Source organism: Hetaerina americana, unplaced genomic scaffold (genome assembly GCF_022747635.1).
Source record: "Hetaerina americana unplaced genomic scaffold, ioHetAmer1.1.p SCAF_7, whole genome shotgun sequence".
Classification (NCBI taxonomy): domain Eukaryota; kingdom Metazoa; phylum Arthropoda; class Insecta; order Odonata; family Calopterygidae; genus Hetaerina; species Hetaerina americana.
The window spans coordinates 31,308,323-31,325,849 of NW_027287316.1; the positions used below are offsets into that span (position 1 = coordinate 31,308,323).

A 17,527-nucleotide genomic window follows, 5' to 3' on the forward strand; every position below is an offset into this window, starting at 1 on the left:
ACCGGAGTTGAACTGAGCTCATATTTTAGAGAATTGGTATGAGTTTAGTAAAGACCTATTTTAAATTAGTTTTTCTTACTCCGATGCACATTAAACTGAATTTATTGTTCAAAAGAGTACTCTTTATTTCTGCATAAATTATATATTTAGATGACCTAGGTTTCAACGTGTAGCATCATCATGAGGTACACGTACAGGAAATGTATTTAATATCCACCCATGGTGGATGGGGTGGGAGTTGTGGATGGTGATGGTTATTGGCAGGTGTTAGGAAGGGTGGGAGGAGGAAATGTCGGATTGGGGGGATGGAAAGAATGATGAAGGCATGAAGGAGAGAGGAGGAAAGGGAGGAGGAATTGTGGGGCTTAGGATGAAGGCAAGAACGCATTATCAACCAAGCAAAGTTCTGTTTGTGACCAAATCCTTACCATAAAATAAAATTAAAACCAATTTCTACAACAAAAGCAGCTTTAAAAGCATCCTCTCCAACAGTACATACCAAATTCCATTTTCTGAATAAAGTGGAGTGAACAAACTAAAGTGCCAATGCTCAGCAGTGCGCATGGCCCAAATAGGAAGAAAGTTCAAGGAAAGGGTTAAGGAACATAGAGCCTATTTCCTGAAAGGTAACCGTAATTCCAACTTCACCAAGCACCTTCTGGACACCAAGCACGAGAGTGACTTCATGCCCGAAGTTTTACACATGGAAAAGAAAGGACCTTGGCTCAACGCTCAGGAGGAATTAGAGATAATGGAAAGTTGGAATTCTAATGTTGAAATACTTAATGACATGTTGTTTACCTCCAATTCACCTCTTCTCAATCTCCAATCCTTCCAAACATCCTCCAACAGTCAGTTCGTGCAATGGAGTGCCTGCATCCCAAGAACTGTGGTTCCTCCAGCCCCACGTTCTCCCTCCTACATGTCTTCGTTATCCTTTCCATCCCCCAATCCTACATTTCTCCCCCCCTTCCTAACAATAACCATCATTGTCCACAACTCCCACCCCACCCATCAAGGTTATATATTAAATACATTTCCTGTATGTGTACCTGATGATGACATTACCCATCAAAACATAGGTTGTCTAAATCATAATTTATGTGGAAATACAAAGTATATTCTTTTGAATTATGGATCACTTCCACCAAGTATTGCTTCCACAAAAAGTATGGCTTCCACAAAAAATCTAGACACTACATCATATATGAATTTTTTCTGTTAGTATACCAATTTGAAGAACTTCGTTAATTCCACTGAGATGTTGAGAACATTTTTAAGTTACATTTCGTTAAAGAACCCCCAAGTCTTGTATGGAGCATCAGCAAATAATTTGTTGGGCGTTCAGATTTTTTTCATGATTGTATACAGACTATGTCACCCACCCAGAGATGTAAATGGGAGGTAAAAAATGTTCAATAATCCTGTTGAACTGCACCCCTCCTAAAATGGCTGAAATACTAAGGGAACTTTTGATATGAATGTTAAAAAGAAATCACTTTAACTGTGCATAAAAAACAATTAATAGATTTTATAGGTGAACTCTGGCATTTAAGCATGCTACAATGAACAAATTTTTAAAATTTACCGAATCAACTAAACATATAGATTTATCCAATACCTGTACGAAAATACATTTCTTAGAACTTTCTTTTGCAGTGCCTCTTCCTAATTCTCATGATTTTTTTAATTCATCAATAATTTAGGACTAATTGGGCAAAATCTTGAGTTTTTTTAGAAAAGTGCTTTTGGTACTTGCTATTGCTTTTGAATATATTAATAATGCAGACAGATGAATAATACAATTTTAGGTTTTTAAAATATGGTGAATGGAACCATGTGGTGAATTCTCGACTCGTGGTTGGAGAGCTATAGGTTCAAATGCAAAACTAAAATTCTTTCGGATTGAAAATTTATAAGAAAAATATCAGATCTCTAGTCTAATGGGTAATCGTTACAGAGAAATATCAAGAAACGCAGTTAATAGGCAAATCCTTCCAACAACCAGTTCATATTTTCTAATATTATTGCATAATATTTCTTATATTATGGTCTAATATAATTTTATGTTGAGCATTTAAGTTAATTATACTTATTAACAGGAATACCATTGAAAGTTTTTTCTCTCACATCTTCTAATGATCACTGAGCTCTCACATAACCTGTGCCTAGATATATGAAGTGTTATCTAGAACCCCTGTCCCAAATCAAAAAGTGAAACTAAAGAATGTATCTTATTTTGATAAAATAGCTCTTCTTCAAGGAAAAAATTACTTAAATAACAATTACTGCACAGACCTGTGCAAAAGAATTGGAGAATCTTATTACCTTAACCAAAAGATGAGATATTATGGGAAGAATCAACCCCAGCTGTACTCTTACAAATGGGCAAAGGATATGGCAAGGGAAATTATAGAAGAAAAGATAAATAAAAAATTAAAATTAAATAAAAATGAAATTATACAGGGGGGTTTGATCAGCAAAAACGATTAAACCGAAATATGCTATCAAAAAAATGCTCTGGCTAAGGTGTACTAGATAGCATTGACCCTCGCCCTTATCAAGCACTCACCCAAGCAGACAGGGCCTGCAAGAGAATTCTCTCTGCACCAGCGGCCCACCAATCACATGTAACAAAATAAATCAGGCTTTCTCCAGTTTGGATGTGCCTGTTTGCAAACTTCAACAAAAATGCTCTGGCTAAGATATGCTAGAAAGCATTGACCCTCACCCTTATCAATTGCTCGCCCAGACAGGGCTTACAAAAGATTTCTCCCTGTGCCACTGACCTGCCAATCACAAGTAATAAAATAAAATAAAAGCAAATAAATCAGGCACTCTCTAGCTTGGATGTACTAAATAGCCTTGATCCTTGTGAGTCACATGAACTCAAACAACCAGGGCTTGTGAGAGATATCTCTCTGTGCCAATGGCTCGCCAATCATTCACTTGCTTAGGTATATGTAAATGCCTTAACCCTTGCAAAACTCACTCCACCAGACAGGCCTACTGTGAAATCTCTTCTGACGTTAGTCCTGTGACTCGCACTTTGGGAAAGGTAAGAGATGTGCCCAGAAGCTGACACAGTGTTTCAACTGCCAAGCAGTCCTCTTCAGAGAAGGAATGATCACTTAAATGTTCCTTTAAACATGAGATATTGCTGAAGAATATCCCAGTAACTTTGACAGGGAGTACAAATAATTGACCTATAATATACACTTTATTACAATCATCACAATTACTTTTCTTTTTGCTAGTCCATGTTTATTAGTATTGAGACATTAGTAATTGAAGTTAGATGAATGAGTTCAAAAAACCTTTCTTTTGCTAAACAATATGATCAAACTTTACATCATCTAGGGAAAACATTATACAAGACATCCTTAACAAGTCATTATGTGCCCAAATATGACCAATGACCAAAAGTATATCAGTCATTTTATTTGTTCTAATTCACCAAAAATGCCCTTGAGCAGAAAATGTTCTGCTGACTTATGTCCATGGAGAAAATTCCCTTTGGAGGATCACTAAGTCTCTGCAGTACCCAATAAGGTATTTACACTCCCTTAAGAGGAGGCTGATGGGTTCATTTTTGACCCCTCCTATATGGTGGAGCCATGATCTGATCACCTATTGGCAATCATGACCAAAATCATTCCCCTTCTACTGTTGACACTAATAGTTGATATTTTTTTCTAATTGTGCTTCTCTTCAGCCCCGGACCTCAATCTTGGGATTTCACCTGAGAGCAAGAATAGCCAGGCAAGGAGAACATGCAAATAAACTGCAAAATGAGAGTAGTGTATGACAAAAATTTCAGTTATTTGTGCCAACCTCAATACAAAATAAAATATTATTCTGAAATTTAAAAAGTGTTCGGCTGTTCTTCATCTCTACAGGAATATATTAATATGAGATAGATATATTTTGAAAGAGCAACTCATGTTTAAAAAATGGGATTTGGAAATATATTATTTAATGATTGTCTAACTCAATGTTTATATAACATTAAATTCCTATTCCTCGAGAAATTTCATATTGGTTTAAGGCATTTTTTTGATATTTGTATAGAAGTTAGATTGATGCAGAGAACTTTGGTGGAATGAAAGAGAGGGGGTCACAGCAGACATCGAAAGGCAATGGAATGTTGAAGACTGATAGAAGGGAAAAATTTGGGTCAAGGAGGAAAAGATTAGGGATTTTGGATGCCATGTGGGCAGGGAGAGAGTATGTGCAGTTATAAAAGGGTTTATTGTAATTTATGATACTATACTTTTAGTTTACCGATAGGCAAGGCTTTAAAGGTTGGCAGTCCTTAATCTCCAAACCCTTGAAAATTGCCTTGGTAGTCTACTGCTGATAATATAAGTAGCAATAGCCAACGGTAAATAAGGATTGAGGACTGAATGCCTGGGAGGTAGATTTTGCAATAGGAGAGGGTGTGAAGGTTATAATTTTGGGAATATTTCAATGAGTGGAAATTTCTAAGGATGATTTTGGTCCAGAGGGTCCTTGGGTAACTATGGTTGAGTGGAGAATTAAGAAATGTATCAATGGAGTGTGGGTCATAGTAGTCCTGTGGTAGAGTGTTGGACTACTGACCAGAGGGCCCGGGTTCGATTCCCAGGCAAGCCTCTTTGTGCCCCTTCAGCTCCACCCAAGCTATGTGATTTTTCGGGTACCAGATCTTCCTGGGAAACCATAACCAGGACAGGGAAAGGAACTGGCCCCCCTACCCTGATGTGCGAATTTCATACGCCATCGGGCTTAGTACTGGGTGAACTCTACCATCACCTACCAAACCGACCTTTGGGTTGATGACTGTGTTTATGGTTTTTTTTGTATGTATATCAATGGAGTCAGCAGCAGATTCTATGGCTGAAGATGGAGGAGAGCATTTAATATGGATGACAGTTGGCGCATGAGAGGCATTGTTTCTTATTGATGGATTTAATGTGGACAGACGTATGTAATTTTCGATCAGTGGTAGATATATTGACTTTAAGGAATGTTATGCATCTTACTCAATGAAGTTGTTGTGGGTGTTACATGGTAGGAAATTTTCTATTTGGAGATCAAGGATATATGTATTTGAATACCTTAATGTACTTCCCATTGCACAGACATTGATTTGGTAATGTGTGTCATGGAAAGAGGAGGTGCTCAGGGTAACAATTAAATGAGAGAGATTCTGAAGAAATCCATTGATGGGATCATGTAGAATGAGGAGTTGGTGTAGATATTAGCAGAGAGATAAGATATCTTCAAAGTGAGGGATCAAGGAGTAAAGGGACTATCTATTGTGTCCATTGTGATCTGAAGAAGGCTGAGAAAAAAGCATGTATTTTCGTATGCACGAGGTTTTGAATGAGCACAGCCCAAAGAACAACACAAGAATACGTTTACTTATGTCTCTTTACAGAGCACAACCAGGCATTCCACACTACGTTACTCCCCTCTTGAATTCCACGTACTTCATTCCTCCCTTCATCCCATCCAACATGCCTATCCTCTATCTACTCCTTCCTCATTTGCCTATGTTCTTCCCTCTGTGATAGATGGGAGAACATAGGCAAACATACCATTGTGAATCAAAACACTATGCATCCATCTTTCCTGTCTCCTTTAGATTTCTCCCAACAATCCTTTCTCCTCCCCCACTAAGCCTAGCACTATGTGATTTGTTTCCCTTTCCCTTCTGTTCATCTTTTTTATTCTTCTCTACTCTCGTATTTCGAATGCCTCCAATTTATGCTTATCAATTTGCTTTAATGACCATGTTTCAATTTTGTACAAAACTATGCTCTATGAGCGCACAGGTATATCAAAGTTTTGAATCAATTCTTTTTATTTCTATTACTTTGACCATCTTGGTATGAACCACTTCCAAGATAGGTAAACTGTCCCACCTGCTCTACTTTATGGCGCTCCTATTTCCAAATTTAACTTAGCTTTTCCTTTTCTCAAAAACTGAATAACCTTTGTTTTATTACATTCATTCTCATCCCATACCTATCACACTAAATTTCCAATGCTCTCAGCAATGCTCGTAACCCCTTGGCTGACGGGAAAAAGAAAAGCTTGATCATTGGGAAAGGGATGGAGTAATGGCAAATGCATTAGCTTCTCATCCAGAGGGCCCGGGTTTGAAACTTATGGATGGAAAATTTATTTCAGCAGTATCCTCATCCCTACTTGTGGCACTACGCAGAGAGTACCTTATGTGAGAATGCCATCCATTGTATGAAACGAAAACTGCTGACCCCCTTGAAATCATTCATTAAAGGTAGGTCAATGCCAATGCCAGGTTTCTCTTCACTTTCATTCATGCCTATCCATCCCTAATGGCACACATGATCTCAGCTCTTTGTTGCCTCCCCTAATAACAACTACTACTACTAGCTTGATCATCATAGACCTTAATGATTTTATGAATTGTCCACTGACTTTCATTCCAATCTCCAGATGATACCATGCCTCTTTAACCATTTACCCCCCAAATATACATTGAAAAGCACAAGTGATAATGGACACCCTAGTCTTATTCCTCTTCCTAACACTGCCCAACCTGCCTCTCCATCCACCACTTGTACCAGAGCAGTCTGAATCTTGTACAGGTTGTGACTAAGTCACCTATCCCTCCAATCGACTCCTATTCTCTTCACTACATCAGTTAATTCTACCCAATTCATTTTATCAAATACTTTCCCAAAATCTGTGAAACAGACCAATGCATCCTGATTATATTCAATGCTCCTCTCTTATGGTGCCTCGTTCTGTTTTGGCATCACATCTACCTACTCCCCTTTCTGAACCCGAACAGATCATCACATAAATAACAATTTATCTTCCTTTCCATCTTCTTAATTATGATCCTGAGAGCCGCTTTAGTTGCATATGAAAACAAACTTATTGTTATGCAGTCCTCTTTCACATGTAAACACACTCACACAGCACATATATATAACGCATATACAAACACAACATATTAAAAACATATGTCCACACCCACACTTATCCATTAACCTTAAACCAGTCAAAAGCCAAACAAAGACAGTTGTAGGTGAAGTCAGCTGTGGCAATAGGGATGGCGAAATCATGCTTGCATGAATGACGCATATAGCATGTACTTTGTAGGGCATCTAATGAGGACTGTTGTTGATTATTATTAAAAAGAAGGTGTTCCTAAAATTCAGTCAAGAGGGTCACCATATTGGGAGGATACCTAGAACAATGGACTCTAGACAGTCTGATTCTACTCTATGTGAATACTCAGTGATATATAATTGCAAGAAAGTAAAGTATGCATAAGTGATATCATAGTATTCAAGTTTGTTTGGGAGCATCAGATAATGGACAAAGTCAAAGGTCTCAGTAACAACACAGGCAGTTAATATAATACTGAATTGCTATTTGAAATCCTTTAATATTATCATTGAAATTTTGAAGATCACGAGATGTAGTTTTTTCTTTGCTGGAGCCAAGTTTAGAAAAATTGAATATTTCATTCCTTTGCAGGAAATGGCATAGTTGAATCTTAATTATTGCTTAAAAAATATATTTATACCAAATGTGCTAAAAAACATTGGCAGTTGTGAATTTAAGTGTAAGACGCCATTTGTATTTGTTACTCATTTTTAAGAATTTCTGAGGTTATTATGTTTAATTAATTTATAATTTAATATGGTGAGCGAATAAAAGTAAAAAATACGTTTATATTGCCGCTCGTTGATAGTACAACAAATCGAAACCACTGATGTCACAGCAAATATTTCGATACATCGATAGCGTAAGTTTCGATTCGACTCTACCAGTTGTTCAATCAGCGGCCAAGAGGGCGTTATGTGTCATTCCCTCTCAGTAGAAATAGTGAGTGTTTGAGTTTGTGCCGGGGCTCAGTCGAAGTGCTCTTTCAATATCTGACAACTTATGTTTATGTGGCATAGTTATTCCTGTGTGTATAAACCTGAAAAAAATGCCACTTGTTAAACTGGGGAATATTTCCAAAGGAAACGCAAAATGAATCTTTGCGAACGGCGCGTAAATAATGTTTTCACTCGTGTGGGGTAACGTTTATATCAACAGCATGTATTGGATCATGGATTTATGCTGTTTACAAACTTCAGTATAGTGTAGACCCGAGCTGTTTTCCAGGATTTGTAATGGGTCGTATTAATACTAGTTTTTAAGGAATGGTTAATAGATATCACAAGTGTTTCGAGATTAGATTTTTGTTATTCAGAGGTTTATTTGGAATTATAAAACATAATTAGAAAATATGGCTCCAGTACCATTGGAAGGACACCAGACTCCCGTTGGGAATAGTATACCACCCCAAGAAGCAAGATCAGGCGGGTCAATTTCTCTTGGAATGCTGATTGATTTTATTGTACAGAGGACTTACAATGAGCTTACTGTGTTGGCGGAGTTGTGAGTAATGCCTTTGGCTTTTTATTTATGTGAAAAAATTATATTATTTTGTTAAACATCTGGATTATTTTGACAATTACCACTTGGAGGGAATCGATCATTGATTTCATTAATGAAATTATTTTTCTTTGATTGTGTACATTGATTGAATTGAATTTAGAAGTTTGTCATAAGCCCACTATTTTCATTTTTATAGTAAGGCTTTGCGTGTAAAGATGCCCTTCAAACATATTGAGGATTCATTATTTACAAGGCATGCATGTCATTTGCATTAATTCAGTGAAACTAAATTTGTTCGAAAATGTTGATGATTTTCATTCGGGTAAATCGTTAATTAGGTTGTATGATACGTTTTTAATGAATGTTAGCTGATATATTAAATGAAATTACGTAGTGTAGTTGAACCATAGTGCAGACGATAGCTCACCGTTTAAGAAAATGCAGATTCATCCATTAGTTAGACATATACTGGATATTTACGACAATAAAAAGAATTAATGCCTAAAACAAAGAAGCGGTAATGTCTTTTGGGCTACTGATCGTGGCAAATTACATACTTTGGCATATCGTCTAATTTCTTTATTAATACAAAATTCAATCTGTATTATTACAAATATCAATTATGAATAAAAATAACAGGTAAATTGCTAAAATTTTGATCTTAGGTGAACCAACGTTTCATTCTGCGTGCTTATTTGCAAGGCTTTTTAAAAATAGATTTGTATGTGCAAAAGTGTTTTAAACAACTACTACATGGTACCGGCTATCAAAATAGGTAACTTCTTTCAATGAATCAACCAGGAAGAATTTGGCCACATAGTAGCCTTATTGATGCCTCCACCAAATGGTGCCTGAAACCACTTGTGCAGGAATGAGAACCTTAAAGGTGTTCCACTTCAAGAAGAGAACATTAATTTCTCTTACCCACAAAGCTAGAGAACATGAGATAGGAGAAGTCCGTGTCACTTAAAATACAAAATTATCAATTTAGTGGCTGTTCATGAAAAATAGGTTCAATTTTCTAAAAGAGGAAAATGTCCTAGACAAGTTAACAGCATGAGAAAATAATCATGTAGAGTTAAGTTTCTCTCGGTCGCAAATGTCGACCTAGAATAGGAGACCAGTAATTTTGGCGGTTTGTCGAATTTGGTGCTCAATGGAGGTACAAAAGATCAAAATTGAATTATACACAGGACAGATTAAATGAAAACTGAGGAAAATACAGAAAATAAAATGTTAATATGATTTGCTATGAGGGAAAATGAAATAAATTACTGCGTAGGTATAAATAAGGGTATTTGTTAGAAACCTTGTGGATGAGAAGTAACGGTCGAATGTATAAGGTCATTAATAGGACTCAGTCGGTGACAGTAATCAATCATTTTATGTTGGTTTTTGCTGGACATAAGCTTCAATTTGAAGCCCTTTTGAACACCAGACTAGACACCTTGAAATCCTACTCTGAATCTGAGTAAGATCTGTAGTGTATTGCGCTACCAAGAAGTATAAGAATTAGAAAATATATTTGCTGGCCACCCTGTGTACTTTTATAGAGTAAATTTGTTGGTATACTAGTGACTGGTAAAGTGTGCATTTAGTATTTTGGATCAATATATCCTAGAACGTTTGAAACAGTGGCATGCACAATATTATTTGATGCATCACAATTTTAATAACCAGCCAATGGCAAAGTTCTTTTCTGACTGTGGAAAAATTAATTTAAAAAATGTTTATTCATTTTAAGATATTCAACCTACATATTGGCTAGTTATGTGGTGAGTCAAACGCACATTTGCCAACAGCACATTAAAATGTTAAGGTAGCCTGCTCAACTTTTTCTTCCATTATGACTATGCAGATTATGTATCTATTATATGCCAATAAGCAAAAACAGTAGCACTTCTTTCTGTGCACATTACGTGATGAGTATAAAAACTGAATTTTGTGAGTGATCTTATCCTTTTCATTTCATTTTCCATCATTTGCGGCTCACTAATGCATATGAGCTTAACTTAAATATTCACCACAATCGCTTCAAGTTGAATTGTAGTTCTCAAGCCCTGCATGTTTCTAAATTCCTTTGTAAGCTAACTGGTGGATCTTCTGAACTTGTAATGAGTAATGGAAAAATCGAAATTTTTCTGGAAAAGAAAAATACCAAGAAAATATGTCAGTCATTGTCTAGGAACTTAGGCGGTGTTTTTAATTGTTCTTCTTAGTTGATATTTAAGAATGAACAATCATCTTTAGTCACATGAAGCTGCTCCGAACTATCATTGAATCATGTATAGGAAATTATGTATAGCAGTTAATTTTCCTGAAACAAAAATGCTTGTGTAATTAATGTTAGTATCCTTAGTGCAATACATAGTGAGCAAGTGGCATAAAATATTGGGACTGTTAAATTTGTTTTGAACTTGGTGGAATGTAAAAATGATACTTTAATTTCATATTACTTTTTTATTTTGAAAAAGGAAGTTAAAACTAATAAAAATATGATAGCAACAATAATAATTACTTATGGCTGTTTATGCTTAATTTATTATTTATACTATTATGTTTCAGACTCCCAAGAAAAACAGATATGGAACGTAAGATTGAAATTTACAACTTTTCTGCTAGAACTCGACAGTTATTTGTAAGATTATTGGCACTTGTGAAATGGGCTAATAGTGCATCTAAGGTGGACAAATCTGCTGTAAGTAAATACTAGTATCCATTAAGACAACTAGTTTTGCCTTTTGGGCTTTAGTGTAGAAAAATACCTAGTTTAAATAGGACAGGAAATTCTTTGACTTGGCTGAAGTTATCAAGTAGTAGTTGTAATATCAAGAGTAAGTCGAGATTGTATGATTTCAGGAGTGTCATAATTGTCACCCTCTGTGTGGTCCTGCAAATTTTCATTGGGGTAATTTTGTTGTAGTCACATCTGTAAAGAAATTGCAATCAAATTCTGTCCTCTTGTTTACATGTGGAATATGAAACATTGGCCTGACCATTTAATTTAAAAAATAATTTTTTTCCTCTCAAGAAACCATAAATACTTTAATGCAGGGATAAAGGTAGTACTTATATAATAACCATTTTATTGAATACAAAATCTTTGAGCACTTTTAGAGCATTGCCACCTTAAAGTGTAGAACCAAAAATGATAACTGTTGAATTTGGTAAAATGTAGTATTTTATGAATTTTGTTGGGGATTACAGAGATCCATCATCACATGCAAAATAAAGTTATTGATGATCACTTAGGACTGTATAATGAAATGCTATTTAACTATTCAGATATATTCTTCACATTGGAAATAATGTACTCTTAAATTTCATAGTTAAATGAGCACTCATGACTTATATGCAGGATGGTTTACACATTTTTTGAAATCCATAGTATATTATGCACTAGTATAATGTGACCGGTGCTGTTTCAGAGTATAACCTTGTTGAAATTGGTTAAGATTGTTACTCCTCACCACACTTCCCAAAGCAGCCCATGCAATTGGTGGTTTATTTCACATTGAATTGAATTAAACTGTGATTACTTAAAGATTGTGAGCATTTTAAGTATAAACGGTAGTGCTACACATTCAGAAAGCATCCATGTAAATTCTAAAATTTGGCAGGCATGGTGTGGGTGTAATTCTTGGGGATGTTTTAAAATATTTATCTCTTAAAATGAGTCTCACTCTATTAAATAAAAGTTTAACAAAGAGGAAATGCCTGTCATAATAATAAACTTTTGTGGTTATCAATTGATAAAATTTCATTTAACGTGTCTCCTGATTGGAGTGGCTCCATTAGTCCATCGTGGACCGTGATTCCATTCCTCATTGGCATTAAATTCTGCTTGATTATTTTTCAGCACATCATGGCTTTCCTGGATAAGCAATCACATCTGTTTGTTGAAACAGCTGACATGCTTGCCCGCATGGCCAGGGAAACATTAGTCCATGCACGCCTTCCAAACTTCCACATCCCTGCTGCTGTCGAGGTTCTAACAACTGGAACCTATGGGCGACTACCCACTTGCATCCGCGTAAGTATTCAGTGTTTATTAATTCAAGAAAATATTTTTAATTATCAGTACCTGTGACATTTTTTGTCATAGACTATCTTCATTTAAGTGTACAAAACTATTCATTTGTACTTGTTAGCAGATATATCATAAAATGTGTAAAAGTCAATTCGGTGGTATCAGTTTCAGCCATGTGAAATAGCATCTTGAGGGAAATAGAAAAAAGACTTGATTTCATCAAGGTTCAATCCTGTGCAACCAGTTTTATCATATTTTTGATCAGATACCTGAAGATGTCGTGAATGTGTTGAAACTAGTATTACCATGTTAAAGTATGGTGAATTCTATAGGTTTATTTTCTAATTCCTGTGCATAGTATTCAATTTCATATCTAAATTCATTAATAATGTTATGTGAAAAGCTGAATGATTTCTCCTCCATAATTTTCATTGCATTTATATCTTTATGCAGGAACGAATTGTACCGCCAGACCCAATCACTCCTTCTGAGCGCCGTATAACTCTTCTGCGGCTGAATCAAGTGATACAGCATCGTCTTGTGACGAGCAATCTTCTTCCACAAATGAGGAATCTCAAGGTTTATTTTCTTTTTTTTCCTAATATAATGCCAGAACACTTTGTGAGTATTGAAAATCAAAGATTCAGTTATGTTTGATGATATCATTCATAGAAGCTGCATTGCGAAATGTAAATTTGTTATTCTTAACAGTAGCAAACTTTGAATGTTTTATCTGTTAAATTTAGTTCTTAATGCCTTGATTGTCTAAGCTCATATTCATGTTATTAATGGTTTAGTTGAAAATGATACCTTTTTCAGGAGAAGGGTTATTTGAGAAACTAATTTGGAGCACTGGAATTTGAATTTTTTTATCAGATTGAAGGGGGACGTGTAACCTTCCATGTTGAACATGAGTTTGAAGTATCCTTGACTGTCATGGGCGATGGACCAAACATACCCTGGAGACTGCTCGATATTGATATTCTTGTGGAGGATAAAGAGACTGGAGGTATGCTGTAGTAATCTCACCATGTTCATTTCCTTGGAGCTGAAAAGAATTTTCGGTGTCTTCTTTTTTTAATAGGAGATAAAAAGCTTTATTACTCTATTTTGAAAGAGTTTTTGTATTTGAGAAGGAAAAGAAGGAAAAATTTGTGAAAGGTTATAATGATAATATTTTATTTTCCACTGACCATGCATATCGTGTAGATGAATGAGTCATCAAATACAGAGAAAAGTACAAAATACAGGTAAATTGCGGCAATATGGACATGCTTAAAAAAGAGCGTATATTTAAAGCGTGTAATAAAAACAGAATGGATTATAACTGCTTTTCATTTAACAATTCATTCACTTTAAAACTTGATTAGAAGGTGCTTCCTGAGTTTCAATTTGAAATAACATAATTTATCACTCGTTTTCAATGAGTCTGGTTATTTGTCATAAATTCCTACACCCATAGCCATTGGGCTTTTAAATAAAATTTCTGATTTATGGTAACTTGTGGGGGTGTTTTGATGATTTCTAGTTGGATAAGAATGATTATCACTATTTGCATGGAAGAGATGGATATTATTGTTTATGAAGACTCCAGCTAATAATTAACTCGAATAGTTTAGCAAATTGAGATAAGAGAGATACTAATCTATAGTTGTTTATATCCATTTTTTCACCTTTACTTTTGTATACTGGTAAGATTTTGCTAATTTTTAAATTACACATTTCAAGGACTCGTTTATTAAATAAGTTAGGGGTTCAATTATATGGTCCTTTGATTCCAACAACAATCTTCCAGGTATTAAATCAGTCCCTGGAGATTGTTTTTGTTAATATTGGCAATCAGTTTGGTACCGATGATAATAGTACCAGAACTATCATATGCATCAGGAATTGAGCTATCTACCCTTTTACTAGTTGCCTTATCATACTCCATGCTTCTTTATTTTTATTATTAGCTATGAGTAGCTTATGGTCATTGTATGATCACTTATTTTTCCTGAATAGGAGACTATATTCCCTCTTCATTTTGAAATAATGTGACCTCACATCAGGGGTATTTGACAATTTACAAAATCTAGCTTTTTCCTTGGTTTTTCTAGTGTGCATTGATGTCATCAGAAAGCCAAGGCTTCCTCCCGTCCCTAAAATAATTTTCTTTCTTTCTAACAGTTGGAATAAAATATTCAAATAAATGATAGAATTTTGAGTAAAAATAATTAGAGCTGGTTTCAAAAGAGTTGGCTGGGTAGACTTCTGCCCAAGTCTCTTTTTTCAGTGCATTACTAAAACTCTCAATATTGCTCCTCGAATAACCCCTTTTGGAAAGAAACCCGTCTGGCTGATCCAGACTGTCCAAGGTTGATGTAGTTGCCTAAATATAGTGGTCAGACAGTCCTGGATGGAACACATTTTGAGGGATTGTAATTTATAAGTACATGTCAATTTGTGTTTTGGATGTACTTGCCATTCCATTAGGTTCTAAAATTAGCAGTTTCAGTCATAAAGAGGTAAAAACATCACACGGCTTAGATTTTTGGATAGAGTCTAAAAGAAAATCACAAAGTCACCGGCTAGAATAATAGTTCTCTCTGGAAAATACAATAATTTCAATACTTGATTCAGATTTTCTGTAAACAATTTGATATCACTAGAGAGGGAGAGATTGACCCCAACTAGTACAAATTCAAAATTATCACATTTCCAGTTACAAGCTGTAAAATAGAGAATGCGGTGCAGAAAATTATGTAGAAAGGAAATCCTTTAAAATCGAACTCATGGATAATTCTGTTGGTGCATTTAAATGCTATCTTCTACTTAATCATAGAATTGTTTCCGAGAGGATTATGACTATGCGGTTACTTGGTAAATGTATCATCAGTTCAAAATATTATATCAAGGTTCAGTATTTTGGTAGTTTAACTGTGGTCATTCAACTGTTTACCAATTTCTATTTCAGATGGCAAGGCTCTTGTTCACTCCCTTCAAGTGCAGTATGTCCATGATGTTATTCAGTCACGACTTGTGGATCATCCTCAACCTCTAGCAGAAGTATATGCATGCTTGCACCACTTCTGCCAATCACTGCAACTTGAGGTGAGCATTTAACTATTTTGTATTTATATTCATTTTATACGGCATCATGTTTGTCTGAAAGGTCACAGGTTTGAGCCTCCTTGTGAATGAACGTTTCTGATCTGTTGTTCTATTTGAATGGATTGATAGTAAACTATTTGTAAATATTATATGAAATGCACTAATGGTACTGATTTACCAATATGCTGTTTGGAAATTTTCTCGTTCTGTGCAATTTTTATTATTTCAGTACATGTTGGTATTAGGTCCAAATTTGTTTCATAATCATATTTCAAATATTTCGTTCATATCTTTATAACCCTAGAGATATCTATTTCATTTTAATCAATTTCAAGTTGGATCACAAGAGTGCAGCCCCTTGTGAGCAATCTTCAACAAAAGTCTTTCAGATGCTTGCCCATCTGCTTTTAACCAAAGCAATTTTCTCAGTTTTCATTAATGTTCAGTATCATTGAATTTGAAATCCTCTGTCGGTCTTAATTCCTTTTAATTATTAATCATAACTCCTTGGTGTTGAAATTGTGCATTCCATTTTGAGAATAAATAGTTAATACAGTTCTCATGAAATATGCTTACGTTATGTAATGGGAAATTAGGGTTAAATGTTTGAAAAAATGTTAATTGCTTCCTGTGGAAAGTCAATCTTGTTTTTGAATGAAGATATACACAATTTCGAATGCATATAGTTTTTACTACTGATTTAAATTGAGGCTAAATATTAATTTAAAAATAATAGTCTGGGGTCATAGAAATAATGAGATTGTGTGTTAACTTTATAATGTAATGCCTGGCAGGTGCTTTACTCACAAGCCCTGAGGTTGATGAGGGATCGTTTAGGGGAGCATATACACATTGAGGAGTACACCGCTGGAAGTCGGCTTACTCTCTCATACTGGCATGACCTGGTCCCTGCCCTCAACGCTAGCACAGCAATTGTCTCAACGGCCGTGACAACCAAATCTGAATCAGGATACCGGCTGACCATCCAAGTGGATCCTCATGACCCAGCAAGGCCTCTCACCATTTCACATCTGCCCTCCTTGGGAAGCAAGGTGGGTTCATTCATAGTTCAATTTTTGTTTGTGTTTACATTTCTGTAACCTGGTATACATTTTACTGGCTGGATTTCATGTAAACCATGAATCATAACGAAGTATTGTAGCACCTCATAAATCCATGCAAGAGAGGTATGTTTGAAAGTCCCACTTCATTAAATTCGTTGATGTCACGTGTGTGACCAGGGGAAAGGTGTGTGCATTGGTGCAGTAGGTTGTGGTTGTGGTAGATTTCCTGCCAACTTCTTCAGAAACCTCAAAGGGAATATAGGGTATAGTTTTAAAAAATGACTAGGTATATTATTTTAACCTGGGGGTTTTCCTTTGATTGTGAAGCCTTTCAGGTTTGGTATCTTCCATAATGAATGTTCTACCAAATTTTAAAGCACTGCAACCATTAATGAAATTGACCAAAGCAATCCTCTCCATAAGCTTTTGCAAAATCTGAAAAAATACCTGTTACAATTGAATTCATGAAATACTTAATTGCTAAATAAGCTGAAAATCACCGATGCTTAACATGTTTCCTCTCAAGTACATTTGATTCTGAGAGTAATTGTTGTGGCTTAATAATGCCATTGTTTTAAGAAATCTTTTTTAGTCCCCACTGAATGGCACTACAGTCACTATTGTATAAAACTGATTAATTAGCTTGCTTTTGAAAATTTTTGATTTCATTTCGGACAGAGCTCATGTGCACAATGGGTTTTTCAATTGCAGTTTCACAAGTTCTGGGATGTTCTGTTCTGGGAATTTCATATGGTGACTGGATCACATTTACCTCTAAAAATAGGGACCGCATTCACTATTTTGTTGCATTCAGATTAGCAACCATTGTGTACCTCTCATTTTTCTCCTTCGAAATTGATTCAGAAAGTTGTTGAATTTTGCTCGATTTGTTGTCTTTGGCATTAGTGTA

At 35.4% G+C, this 17,527-nt stretch overlaps 1 protein-coding gene across 1 annotated transcript in view; it reads left to right on the forward strand.

Annotated features, from left to right (window-relative positions):
- Positions 1–7,842: 7,842 nt before the first annotated feature.
- The window catches only part of MED14 (mediator complex subunit 14), a 37,360-nt gene continuing 27,675 nt past the window's right edge, over positions 7,843–17,527 (forward strand). The window contains exons 1-7 of the mRNA XM_071594910.1: positions 7,843–8,430; positions 10,996–11,128; positions 12,290–12,463; positions 12,914–13,039; positions 13,337–13,469; positions 15,417–15,553; positions 16,348–16,605. Coding sequence (XP_071451011.1) covers positions 8,279–8,430; positions 10,996–11,128; positions 12,290–12,463; positions 12,914–13,039; positions 13,337–13,469; positions 15,417–15,553; positions 16,348–16,605 — 1,113 coding nt within the window. The 5' untranslated portion in view covers positions 7,843–8,278. The remainder of the gene's footprint in view (positions 8,431–10,995; positions 11,129–12,289; positions 12,464–12,913; positions 13,040–13,336; positions 13,470–15,416; positions 15,554–16,347; positions 16,606–17,527) is intronic.